This window comes from Ixodes scapularis, unplaced genomic scaffold (assembly GCF_016920785.2).
Source record: "Ixodes scapularis isolate PalLabHiFi unplaced genomic scaffold, ASM1692078v2 PGA_scaffold7__128_contigs__length_106722199, whole genome shotgun sequence".
In the NCBI taxonomy this organism is placed as follows: domain Eukaryota; kingdom Metazoa; phylum Arthropoda; class Arachnida; order Ixodida; family Ixodidae; genus Ixodes; species Ixodes scapularis.
In genome coordinates this window covers 10,911,327-10,924,911 of record NW_024609882.1, presented here as the reverse complement: position 1 = coordinate 10,924,911, position 13,585 = coordinate 10,911,327, and the positions used below count along the sequence as shown (strand labels likewise).

Genomic DNA, 13,585 nt, shown 5'->3' with positions numbered 1-13,585 from the left:
CCACGTTTCAAACACTTCCGACGCAACCGATTCAGGCACAGAGTGGGCCAGGCTAGCCGGTAGCTGGCAACAGTGAGTTTGCTGTCAAACAAAAAAAAAAAAGAAATAAATTGCCTAACATCACATATTACCCGAGACCGGATAATAGGAACCTGAGGGTGAAAAAAAAACGAAGGTAAGAAAACAATCTTATCATTATTGGCAATTACATGTTTACGCGTTTTCTGTTCATTCGCACATTGATACTATGTTAAATAATGAACACCCTGTCTCCCCTCCCCCACCTTTAATTGTGCTTACATCCTAGTAAACAAAATAAGTGTACTTCAATTCATAGGTGCTGGTCCCAACCCCCATCAGCTGACACCACTTGTCGAGACTGTTTTAAATGTGATCGGGGACGATTCCCCGACGATCTGTGGGATTGACGTCATCATCGGTGACACCGAAAAGTAGGTAACACTTTATAGGCCATGCTGTGTATGCTATGCTCCTGTTGATACTTTATACATTACAATACTAAAGTTGTAGGTATGAGCACGTGGCTTCGTCAATCACCTTACTTGTGCTAATTGAATGGCCCACCCTTACGCCTACAAGTTTGATATCGTTGCACACTGTATGTAGACTGTAACAATGGAGGCTATAGTACAGTGGAAGCTCTGCACCCAGTTACAGCTTACTAGCCCTGACAGCACAAGGATGCACAAGCAGCAGAAGAGAATGAGCACGCGCTGAAGGTGCATTCTTTTTCTGTTCTGCTCGTCACATTATGAGTACTTCCACAAGATGATAGTTATGAAACTGATGATAGGGATGTTCTGCTGTCACTGATGATAGGTATGAAACTGAGCACAGACACAAGGCATATCAAAAGTCACCAATTGTTGGCATGCTCCTAGAAAACATTGATGAGCATAGGGAACAGTTTGGATTGTCATGAAAGAATATATTGGTTTTCCATCTCAAAGTGGACATGTCAGTTGCATAACACTACTGCTGCGTGCCCTTACATAGAGACCAACTTCATGAAGCAAAACGACAATATTAGGAGCACGAGTCAAAACCTGTCCAGTAGAGAACAGAACACAGCACAAGGACACCACCTTCACATATTTAGCCATTTCTGCACTGCTGAAAAAGTGCCAATGAAACCATTTATTAGGGTAAATGCAGTAAAACTCACAGTTTGAAACTATTTGTACCACAAAATTACAAAGAAATATTTACATCATAATCAACAAAGCTATGGTAGTCTTTCTCTCAAGTTGAGATCACCTATTTTCTTCAAAGTCAGGTCACTCAATACCCAAATTTTTCCACTGTCAGTGGAAATGTTTTTGCATGATCTTCGTACATGCCTGCTAACGTAGCAAAAATCCATTCTTTTTTGGTAACGCTTATGAGATTAAGTTGAGAATGCACCAATGACTTATTCGATGCTGATCTGTGCCAACAAAATCTGAAAAAGTATCAATGTCCCAGTTAGCCGGACAGTGCTTGGGTACACAATAATCACATATGACGGCTGGTGTGAGTGTGCCACATCTACTTGTTTTAAATCTTGTACAAATGTCTATATGGCGACTCTACCAACCGCCAATGAAACGAAGTTGTGGGGTTAGGCACTCCAGTCTGTTGTACCACCAACATATGTGGTAAAATTATGACAAGTGTTACTGTCACATCTGGATTAAGGTTGCCGCACGTTGCACTCAGTTCTCCCACACATATATGTACCCTGATCCAGGGTGACGTCAAAAATGTCATGCACTGCAGCCCTCATGCATCACTTGGAGAGATAGAGGACGGAGAGAATCATGTCACGGAGGACGTACGTGCACGAGTATGGTGTCTAGTCACAATCCTTTGCTTCAATGCTCTGAGCAGCTCTCTGGAGCTGTAGCCCTTGCAGTTTGCTAAGTTATGCTGAAATTTACAAGTTCACTCCTGCCCAACAATAGCCGTCTGTGAGCTGCCATTTTTCTCACTGCGCATGCTCGGAACACGTCCCGAGCATTAACTTTATGCAGGACAATATTGTACCTCGGGCTGCCATCCACAGCCAGTCAGTGACTTGGGTTTTTAAGTTTGCTGATAATCGTTGTAAAGGCTTATGCGTTAAAGGGATACCTCAACGAAATTAAAAATATACCCGTCGTGTTCAAAAATAGGTTGAATATGATCCACTGTATCCCTAAATGACAATCGCACGTTTGTATTTTGAACCTGGTGGCTATAGTTTTCGTTACAAACGGCCCACCCTGACAAGCGCTCGGAGAACAGCCAGCGGAGAGCATGTGACAACCAACGCAATCGTGACGTAGTTCGTCTCGGGACGAGCAAAGCTGCGACGAGGCTGACGTCGAGAGGATGGCCTAGTCGTTCCAGCCACCAAAGCGGCTGCTTTTGTACGAATTTTGAGTGAAGGGTTAATCTTTTATAATCTTGTAGGGGGGCAATAGCAACTTCTGGGACATACAAAAAGGATTCTTTGGAAGAGGAGAGTTCCTCCTTCCCCCCTTCTATTGTGGTAGCCGGAGGCGAGACAGTTACCGTCACTAGCTGTCAAGGTTCTTAGACTGGCATTACAAACGAGGCGTTAGCGACATCCACCTGGTGCTCTTTGCCAATCGCTTAATTTGTTTTAAAATTCCTTTTTGTGACTTTTTTAACAAGATATTGTTGTGTTCGATGTGATACTGCTCCTTCGAACACATATAGACCAAAAAATGAAACCCGAAATTTTGTTGTAGTATCCCTTTAACCTCAAACAATTTCCTGGTCATGCGTGTCACTACAGCAGCTGCACGGGAAGGGTGACGACGCCGCCACCCTCGTCATCTGGCAGCAGTACAGTTGAAGACGACGCAGCACAGAGAACACTGGCCTCTCCTGTTGTGCAGCACAACCAGCGCTGGACCCGTGAGGCTGCACAGCAGTACCAGAGAAGGGCCGAGCGACAGCAGGATCTGGAGCATGAGAATATACTCCTTGAGAGAAAGTACACAAATGGGGCCATACAGGCTGCAAACGCAACCCTCGCTGCAGCAGATGCTGCACGGAGTTTCTATGCTATAGGGGAGGAAGTGCTCAGGGAGCAAAGAGAACTCATTAGACTTGAAACCACCCGAGCACAGCTGCAAATTGAACTGATAAAAAGACAATTAGGACAAGATTAACTCATGTAATGAGCTACTTGCATTGTTTGTCGCTGTGTTGTATACATATTTTGCGTTTTTTCTGACCTACATACTTGGTTGCACGATTATAACGCTCACATTTTTTTTGCCAAAATGGGTGCCTAAAATTAGATGCACTTACAATTGAAACCAAAACTCAAAAGAAAAACGCAAGGCAGCTAGCCCAATCGCCTTTGTGACCGTTTGTTTACATTAGATATTTTGGTATCCGTATCGCGCGTTCTTTCGCCTTTATGTCATCACACTGACGGGAAACGATAACCACGGAGCGACACTGCGTAGCCTCGCAATCCCAGCGACCCAATGAGCTCGCGAAGTGTTGTATGAAAAAAAAAAAGTGAAGGCCGTTTACAACTCTGTAACGCCGAATTAGAGCGCAGCTCTTGAGGAGGAGTAGGGAAGGGTACTGAGAAGGAGGGGGGTCACGTGACCCCCAGGTCACATGACCCCGCAGAGAAATTTTTCCGCTAGGTTTAGCGGACAAATTTTTCCGCTAGATTTAGCGGGGAATTTTTTCCGCTAGATTTAGCGGGGAAATTTTTCCGCTAGATTTAGCGGGGAAATTTTTTCACTAGATTTAGCGGAGAAATTTTTCCGCTAGATTTAGCAGAGAAATTTACCCATCATGCACCGGCGGTTACGACGACGGCGACGGCGACGCCGCTCAAGCCGGAAACGAGCGCCTAAGAGCTGCACTTATGGGTGTTCAAAGTGCATTACTTTACCTGCGCGGTAGAATCGGCAGCAATTAAATTTTTCGATATCTGGGAGCTAAAATTGCCTGCATGTAAGTATCGGGGCCACGTTAGAATCGTGCAAACATGGTATGTTTGACACTTCATTTATTTTATGCATGCTATCTACAAGGGAAGCTTGCACACAATCTTTTCCATGTCGTTGACTATCCCTACACTAGACCAGCGTGGTTGTTCTGATCGCAATATTTTACGCTGTGGTTAAGTAAGCAACAGAATATCATACTGGCAGTATGGCACCCAGGCTTTCGACGCCCCAAAGGTGGCACATAATTTACATGGATACCTAAAATAAAAATATGGGTTAAGCTCAAAGGCAGATGTATAATTCCTTCTTTCCTATATCCCTTCACATGTTTCCCTTTCATAACGCGGCTCCCCGTCACAGCTCAAGAGAGGAGGTCGCCAAGACGATTAGCCTCCCGGCAGAAGACCAAGGTCGAGTTTCTGTGTTTTAAGAAAATGTTCGAGTCATCGATGAGTGGACCACAGACACTTTCTGACTTGCATCTGCAAATATTCCTTCTGCTTTTAAGATAAAGGCTTTTTCTGCCTGGATATGCTCCTGCGACCTATGGACTGTGTGCTGCTTATGTACGAAAAAGTTCATACTAAGAATATCCCGAAACTCAGGAACAGAAAAAGGGATCAAACACAACACTACATCATTTTGTTGCGTGTGTCACCTTTTGGGGCCCCGGGTCTTCAACTCTTATTACTTTGAATCGTCACCACTTACCTTGTTCTTTAAGTATTTATTTATTTATTTATTTATTTTATTTAAAGAGTACCTTCATCGCCTCGAGGGCATTATTGTAGGAGGGGTGGGAAATAACACACATACATAAAAACACAAAGTGATCACTTGTCCGCACGGAATAGATATACAACCGAGAAAAAAATACACTGTTATCCAACACAACAGTTTTTTGGAGCTGAAATCTACTTGCTGCTTGTACGTAGGCTCGCGATAATTCGAACTCGGATATTTCGTACTTCCAGTTAATTCAAACAGGTTTAAAAATTTTGGTTGTCCCGCTAAGCTTTTTTATGTATTTATAAGCCACTTAATTCGAATGGCGTTTTCGCTTAATTCATAGTTTTTTGCTCTCGCGGCCCTGTTGAGTGCGCTTCTTTCCGAGCACCGGTGCACCGCAGAGAAGCAATACCTGCGGAGCTTGCTTTTGCGAGTGTTGCTTCTCCGCAGTGCACCAGTGCTCGGAAAGAAGCGCAGTCAACGGGGCCGCGAGAACAAAAAACTATGAATTAGCGAAAACGGCACACATGAACGGAAAACGGCGTTCAAATTATGTGCTTCAAGACTAGCAATGATGACCAAGACGACAACGAGGACGAGGCACAGCTCACTGGCATCATGATTTCTGGCCTTGAAACACGTAATGTGAACGCCGTGCAGGCGAACTATATTAGTCTTGACGACGATGTGTGTGTTTGTCATGATGACTCATTAGAGGACATAGTACGGAAAGTAATGCCAGCACAGTGCAGCAGTGACAGTGAAGATGACGATGAAGAAATGGATGACCCACTACGAACTGTCACAGCCGCAGAGGCCTTTGAGCACATCGCTCAGCTCCGGAAGTTTCTGTCTGCAAAGGAAAAGTCCCGTAAAGAGCTGCTTGCGTTGGCTGGCATTGGAAATTTTGTTTTGAGATCTCATGTGCTGACTAAACAGTCCACAATTGACGACTTTTTTTGCCGGATGAATAAACTTAGTCACAGTTCTTTCACAAATGTGTTATGCCTGTACTTGCTTATAGTTATGCATTAACTATAAGCAAGCTATTGTGCTATGTAGAGGAAACTGGCCAAAATCTGCTTTGTATATATCGCTATCCATGTAACAAATCATAATGTTCTCTAGTATCATATATATCCAACTAAAATATGTGACTTTCTGGAGTTTGAATTAATGAGAGTGTAGTATGTACAATAAAGCTCCTCTCTGGACAATGCCCTACTAAAAATAAATGTTTTGCAAATGATGTTATCATGCCAGCCAGGATGAAGAAAATATGAACTAACCCTAGGAGGTTTGTGAAAAATAAGAGAAAAGCTTTGCAGGTTGGAAAAACCTGTGAAAGGTGTTATGACTCAACACTCAGAAGCGTACACTATGTAAATCCTATGAGCTAGTAACCATGAGTATGCAGTGAAAAATGAACATTCTATGGGGTAGTATATATAATTTGTACTGATAGCTTTGAAATTGGTATCAAATGAACATTGTTTCACTATACTCTCCTATTCATGCTCCTGTACCCATTAAATAGTATCGGTTTGTAGATATTGAATGGGAAAATAACTGTCTTCTTCAGTTGCCTCATTATAAACTGTGCACACATAGTCTGTTATAGGGCTGACTTCAGCACTTCCCATAAAGCATCCGTCGGTGTGGGAAATGTATTACAAAAAATAATGACAGTATAAAAAGAGAGCTCCAGAGAGTGCGAAGAAGTGCACAAATTTGAAGAAGCATCCCTCGTGTCATTAGTTAGAAGTTTGAAAAGTGCATTGTTATGAACTCCGGAAATCAAATTCAAAATCTATTAGTTTAAGAGAGCCCGTGTGTGCCTATGCTTGTAGCTCTGCGAGAGTGCAGGAGTTGATGGGGAGGAGACCAAAGCAGTAACAAGCAGTTGAGCTGCAGCGTGCGATTGCAGGAGTGTTGGACATTGCACTGCACTCCCGTTTGACCAATAGCTTCGGCAGGGATTTTTTTCGAGCACACTCTTTCCAACGAGCTAATTATAAGTGCCTCAAATGACACATTTCGAGCTTTGTAACAATAATGCGGGAAGTAAGAAAATTTTTTTTCATTACTTATTTCGTCGCTCATGCTGCAATTTACACATACTGCTATGGAAGCAACAGGTATAAGGGGATGTCCATCAATCATTCTTTACATTTCTATCATCCAAATTTCGAAACTCTATGTGGGATATCTGCAAGCACTACCCGAATTGATCTGTGCAAGAGTGATATATGCATTGCTGGAATGTCATTGTCATGTTGATAACACACTTTCAGCATTGTCACATGTGTCACACTCCTTTATGGGTTATTTTGGGTAGAACTTATGATAATCTTACATCCAGTTAGATCATACAAAAAAAGCTTAAAATAAAATTAATCAATATCTCAAAGCTGTTGGCTTCTTGCTAACTGTGCAGCACGGTTGAGCCCCTAACTGTTGCAGTTTCCAAAAATACAATTGATGTTTAAGTAGCAAAACAATAAATATTATTTCAAGCAATTATTTGATCTAGTTAGACAACTGTCTGACATAATTTTCTTATAATTATCTGCAAAGCCTGATAAACAAAAGGTGAAAGCAATAGCCACGATCATAACAAAGCATCTTGCATTAGAAATGGACAGCCAGAAGATACCTATCCAGACACTTACACTTAGCCGAAGAAATGGTTGACAATAAAGTCTCGGGCCTCGTTGCTCTCAGCACGGTTGGCTGCTACGGGCTCAACGGGAACCTCAGCGGGGATGGCGGCCACGGGTGTCCTGCAGGGGTACCTCTTGGCCAGGTTGTGGAGGGCACAGCACGCGACAATGATGTCGCAGCACCGTTCTGGAGCCATTCGGAGCTCAGCGTGAAGGCAATGGAACCTCCGCTTGAGTTGGCCGATTGTCCTGTACAGAGCGCATGGATCAAAACCACATGTTATTCCTTCCCAGAAACCCAATAGCAAAATCGGACAACAGCGTGGAACGCAAATACTCAAGAGGATGACACGCAACAAGGACAAATTTACAGCTGAATTCGAATCGCAAATTGGCTGCCGTGCCCGATATCACACCTCCTAATTTTTCCAGCCCAAGCTCCAGCCCATTGCTCCAGGATATCGAAAGCTGGGCATTATGCATACCATTTTATTTTCCTTCCGAATTATTTTTACACTGCGTTCACATCCGGGGTCACCTGAGGTTAGCCTGTGCAATGTATTTTATAGAAAGCAACAAGCAAAGTGCAGCTTTATTCAAGCGCTATCCTCAAAGGGTTTCGTGGATATGCTTCCAACCAAACACCTGCATATGCACAGGCCAATATGTTAGAATTTTTTGCTACCTGATTGCTGCCAACGCTGTAAGAATTAACTTGTAACCAAGCTTTATACTGCAACAAATACAGTACCATCAAAATTTCATTCTACATGTTACTTGTGAGACAGAGTGAAAAGAGAAAGAGAGCCAGACTCTTGTCTTGTTGAGCCTTTTCCCTTCCACTCTCCAGGAATAGATGTTCGTGGTAGCGCAACCCATCTACTTTTGTCATTGATCAATAAGAATCCGTCTTGTAAGTCTGGGAGATGTAAAACGTAAAGCACTTGATATAACGCCTTATCCAAGTACTCCTACCCTTTGATTGTGCCGCTAGTGTTCCTATTAGTTAGTGGTCCACGCACCGCCATTTCTGACTCAAGTGGAAGCTCCTGGACGCATGCAGCCAAAGTTTTGGTAGAGGGTCTTATGGTGCTTTCACAACGGAATCCCAAGCAAGATTTGCCTGAACATTTGAGATTGCAGCGACTCATCATCAGTCGTGAATGACGTGTAAGATGGTGTCTAGAGACTATTTGTGGAAACTTGTTATTGCATGCTCAACTTCAACATTGTCCAAAATGATGCCTTGGCACTACTCTTAAATCCATCGATGAGAGCAGAATAGGTCATGCTAGGCATGTACTCTTGGCCAATCGGTCAAGACGGTCAGCAACACACAATTGTTTGCGACTTACACCGATGTGCCGCTATTTTTGGATCACACGCATCTTAGCACGCACGAGCTTAGCTGTACTTGTGCACTCAATATGAGTACATACATATCTAGCACGTTTAGTTAGTTTTCATTAAACAGCCCGAAACTGACATTTCAAAAAGTAGACATATGAAAGTGCCAAGGCACAGTGTTACTTCCACTGCTGTGTCTAGGAAAAAAATTCCATTGTCATTAATGCTTCTTTTTGTCCAATTAACAAAATATCAACTTCTGTCCGGGTCTTGCGTAGCACTGGCACCTGAGGTGAGTTTAGTGCTTTTCCCCATTATTGCCAGTCCTGGGGACCTAAGACATAACTGAGTTTCTGCATTTTCAGTCTCAAGCGATAAAACCCAATAAAGTGTGGTGAGGTAAGTTTCGAAAGTTTGATTTTAAACCTAAATGGTCAGTACTTTAGACCATTACAGGTGCATGTGACCGAGTAAACAGAGTATAGAAGCATGTGACCGAGTAGTCAACTATCTTATCTCCGTGCTTTCAAACTATTCTGTTGGAAGCACACTTTAGGAAGTATTTGGGTTTGTCATCGATGCAATTTGCGTTCCTTTGTCCATCAAGTTTGCTGTGGTCGTCTAGAGGGCGGATTTGGAGCGTTTTCATTGTTTGTCAAGCCATTTGGTCTTACTTTTGTTCTGGGAGGAATGGAATGTCATTCTGTTCCTATTGTAGGGAGCATAAGAAAAAAACCAAAGCTGTTTAAACAGCCTCTCTCAAGGTGCTATCTGGTTAGAGGAAAGCAGCTTTAATAGTCCTCCACATGTGAAGAACAAAGAAGCGTGCCAAGAATTACGTTTGCAAATTTTGCGATTAAAAATTTGTCGTCACAGCACATGTATAACCAAGGTTACGTTTGCCATGTCCGCAAGTGTTGCCGCTTGACGAATAACTCAGATATGAACCTAATCTACTGCATTCTCGACAAACCTGCTTGAAAAAAAACGTAACTGGTCAATAGATATCGACCGGAAAAAGGCAGTAAGCTTTCGACTAAAAATATTCATCGATAAAAACTGAAAATTTCATACTCACAATAACAACCGAAAAAAGTATGCCGATTCCAGAAAAATAAAAACTGAAACCGCAGAACCCTAGGCAGCTATTATAAGTTGTATTGATTCGTAATCTCAGGATACTACTTTCATCTTGCTTACATAAAACCACGGTATCTTATGCTTCGTTAGATTAATATAAAAATTTGTATGAATATTTTTATGCCATAAAGAATAGCAACAGACGTAAGGAGCATGCACGTGTTGCACATATTACGTCAAGACAGCTAGTCGTCTCGAAATGTCTTGCATGAATATCTCTGTGCCCTTCACAATATATGGCCTAGATTTACCGTTCAACAATGCTTCTTGTCGTCGTGTGTGCCGTATTGTATGCGACCTCGGCTGCTGATGACGGCGACAGGAATGGCGTCATCAGCCAAGGTTGACAGGAGTAGCCGCTGTCACCAAGCAGCAGGCCGTCGTACTCTCCACTGGCCAGCTTGACTGCCAAGGTGCTCTCCGTGAAGATCCGAGAGTCGTGGGTGCTTCCAGGCCACCTTGCAACCACGTTGCGAATCCGAGAAGAGGCGTCAACGACCACCTGTACGTTGATGGAATGGTATCCATGGCGGTTGACGTACGCCTCCTCGTGCACATGGGGTGCCTGGATCCGGACATGGGTACCGTCAACAGCACCCACGACCAAAGGAAAGCCGGCCATGTCGTAGAACTTGTGCTGCAAGGCTGCCCCCTCCGCAGCGTCAGGCCATCTGCGTCGTTGATCCCCTCAGCAATTAAACCACATATAGTAAACTTACAGCTACAATGCTTATGAATACCTTTTTAATGAGGAATGCTAAGGACTTTGGCTGTGCCCTTCAAGTTTGTGGTAGCAGTAAAGTGCCTCAGTAGCACCTGTTCAATAGTGAAGTTTGCATGTTTTCATAGGATCCCTTTTTATTTTTGTTCAGTTACCAAGACCTATAAAGTGACTGTGATTCGGTGCAAGTCCTTACCAAAAGTGCAAACGGGTCGCTTTCTGAGGTTTCTCAGAAAAATGGCGTGCCCGGGCCCTTTCCAATCGGGCAAGTAGGACGCTTACGGCCGTAATCATTTTTTTTTCTATACACCAACTCATGTTTACAAACAAACCGGAGCGCCCCTAGCGGACGTCACCGGCGCCGCGCATGCGCCGTGGATGGTGGGCGAGAAGCCCGCCGTCGCCCATAAACAAACCATTGAATTGCGTTGTTGTCGGCGTCGGTGGGAGTCCCCGTGCTCTTTTTCGCGTTGGAATTGTTGATTCTACGTCCTCCTAACAATGTCTGACTACTTGAGCGGCTTCAGCAAAACTATCGAGGCAAAACTTTGCGTGAATAATGTGACGTGCGGTGATTCATTTCACGTGGACGCCGCAGAATGGGCGCTAAGGCCGGACTCCCACGTCGAGATTCTGCTCGCTATTTTCAGTCGCGACGTCGCTCGAACTGCAAAAGCGTGGACCGTAGCTGAGATTGTGGACATCGATACTGAAAACCTCAAGTAGAATCGGGCATTACAAGTCGGTGATGGCCACTGGTAACAATGATCAACAACTTCTTGTATCTGTTTACACTTAGCCGACTTACCCCAACCAACCTTCAAAAGTGTTTTGAGGCCTGCACTTAGTTCTTATCGCAATTACCGGGTCAACGTTTGGTTTACGAGCCGCTGTCGTTTGAACGAACTGACGACAAAAAGCAGCCAAGTTTGAAAGAGCAGACGACAGTTCGAACGCACGCGCAATGGAGTACGGGCAAGAAGCACCGCGTCCCGCGTCAACAAACCATTCGAATGTCACGTTGTCGACGTCTGTGTGAGTCTGCATACTCTTTTTCGCGTTGGAGTTGTCGATTCTACGTCCTCAACGCAATGTCTTACCACTTCAATCGCCTGAGCGAAATTATCAAGGCTCGTTACGCCGCTAAACTTTCCGTAAATAATTTGACGTGCGGCGATTCATTCGCATGAACGCTGCAGAATGGACGCCAAAACCATGATGAGATTCTTGTAGCTATTTTCGGTCACGACGTCGCTCGTGCTGCAAAAGTGTAAAAGGTAGCGGCGATGATCGACGTCGATACTGAAAATCGGAAGCGTTAACAGACAAAGCGTAACAAGTAGGTGATGGCCACCGGTACCAATAATTAACATCCTGTATCTACTGTTTACACCGAGCCTACTTAAGTCTTTTGAGGCCTGCAATTACTTCTTATTGCAATCACCGGGTCAAAGTTTGGTCTACGGGCCGCTTTTGTTTGAACGAGCAGATGACAAAAAGCAGACAACTTTGAAAGAGCAGACGAAAGTTCGAACGATCAGGCGGCCGTGTGAATTTGAAGACGCACTGAATCCGTGGGTGGTCCGGACAACTTGGGGGTTTTCTCTCGGTCATGTTGGAACAAAGCAAATACATCTGGCGACTACAAATTGTGGCCCGCACACGCAATCGTAGTTCGACAGCGTCAGGTTTGGCCTTTTCACGGCTGCTATCCACGTTCTCGGACGAACGGAGGGTGCAAAAACACATGAAAACTGATCTTCAAACCTTCCCAGACTCTCTTGGTAAAGCCCCCATCGCAGCATTTTGACGAGAGGGCAGGTTTTTTGTCTTGTTTCTTCCAAAGGAACACAGGAATGCATGTCTGGCACGGCGACTTCTGCCCACCGCCCCAGACCGGAAGTGCGTCCGGCGCGCCACCACCGCGGCGTGACGTAGGAGAGTTGAGTTGGTGTATTGAAAAGGGGGGGGGGGGGAGGGGAGGGAGGGCTAGTTACTAGTAGGTAGAATATTACTGCCATAAAAAGGCAACCTACAAAACATCCCTATCACCAGCAATTCAGATATATTTTTAGTGTATTTACTTTACTTCAATACGGCTGGCAAACTACAATTAAAAGGAAAAAAAAAGGACCCTTACCGTATGAAGTCTTGTGCTCGACGAGCCAGCGCTACGGTGACTTGCCTCACAGCCCGTGAAGCACTTGACACATGCACGCGGATGTAGTCGCCTGCAGTGATCAGAAAGTTCCCAGTTGCGTAGAACTGCAAGGCGATGATCACTTGCTGCTCCGCAGAGAGGGCGCGGCTACGACGTGTACGGCGCTCCAAGTCCGGACGCAGTGTGTCGGCGAGAAACATTATGCCCGCTCTTCCAAATCGGAACCGTTGCTGCAGCCCATCCTCGTCGAAATCCTCAAAGGGGTTCAGGCGGTCCCGCAGCACACGCTGTCGCCTCATCATTGCCGCTGCGTACTGCGCGTCCGTGCGGTCTCTTCTGTGTCGGCGATTCCTTGCGTTGGACATTCTGCCCGGTAGCAAAGTCGGAAATCGGTCCGCAAATCTTATCAGTCAGTCCGTGGCCGGTCGGAGGGTTTGTCGGTGGGTCGGTCGGTCGAAGGGCAGAATACAGACAGGAAAACTCAGATGATAACCGAAAACGAGAAACGCGCGTTGCGTGCAACGAGGCGAAACTGGTTGTATAAACAAACGCCGTGCTCGCGACACGGCACACACGGCGTTGCCAGACTTGGAAGCGACGGTCGACGCACTTGCTTTTTGCAAAACACGACAACAGAAAACTGCAAAGCACTTTGACTAGGTGTCTTGTCTACGCTTCCACACTTCGAAAGAAAGAATTTCGATGCAAAAAAGAAACTGTCCTTTTTCTTTTCAATTGAGCAAACGTTTCTTGCAAGTTACAACTAGATTTAGCCGAAAACGGTTCCCATAAAGCAAACGTTGTATCATAAAAAAATAACGATTTATTTTTTTCAGCA

At 44.6% G+C, this 13,585-nt stretch overlaps 1 protein-coding gene across 1 annotated transcript; it reads right to left on the bottom strand.

Annotated features, from left to right (window-relative positions):
* Window positions 1-2,697: 2,697 nt before the first annotated feature.
* On the bottom strand, window positions 2,698-13,294 carry LOC115308223 (putative nuclease HARBI1). Its single transcript, XM_040220743.1, has 4 exons — window positions 12,727-13,294; window positions 10,117-10,536; window positions 7,388-7,627; window positions 2,698-2,972 (listed from the first exon to the last, which is right to left on the bottom strand). Exons 1-3 carry the CDS (start codon window positions 13,110-13,112, stop codon window positions 7,390-7,392), a joined length of 1,044 nt encoding a protein of 347 aa, XP_040076677.1. The 5' UTR covers window positions 13,113-13,294; the 3' UTR covers window positions 2,698-2,972; window positions 7,388-7,389.
* Window positions 13,295-13,585: the final 291 nt, after the last annotated feature.

Coding starts and splice junctions, on each gene's coding strand:
- LOC115308223 (XM_040220743.1), bottom strand. CDS start 13,112: ATGTCCAACGCAAGGAATCGCCGACACAGAAGAGACCGCACGGACGCG. Junction 10,537..12,726: donor CGAGCACAAGACTTCATACG/GTAAGGGTCCTT, acceptor TCAACGACGCAG/ATGGCCTGACGCTGCGGAGG. Junction 7,628..10,116: donor ACAAGAAGCATTGTTGAACG/GTAAATCTAGGC, acceptor CGCTCTGTACAG/GACAATCGGCCAACTCAAGC.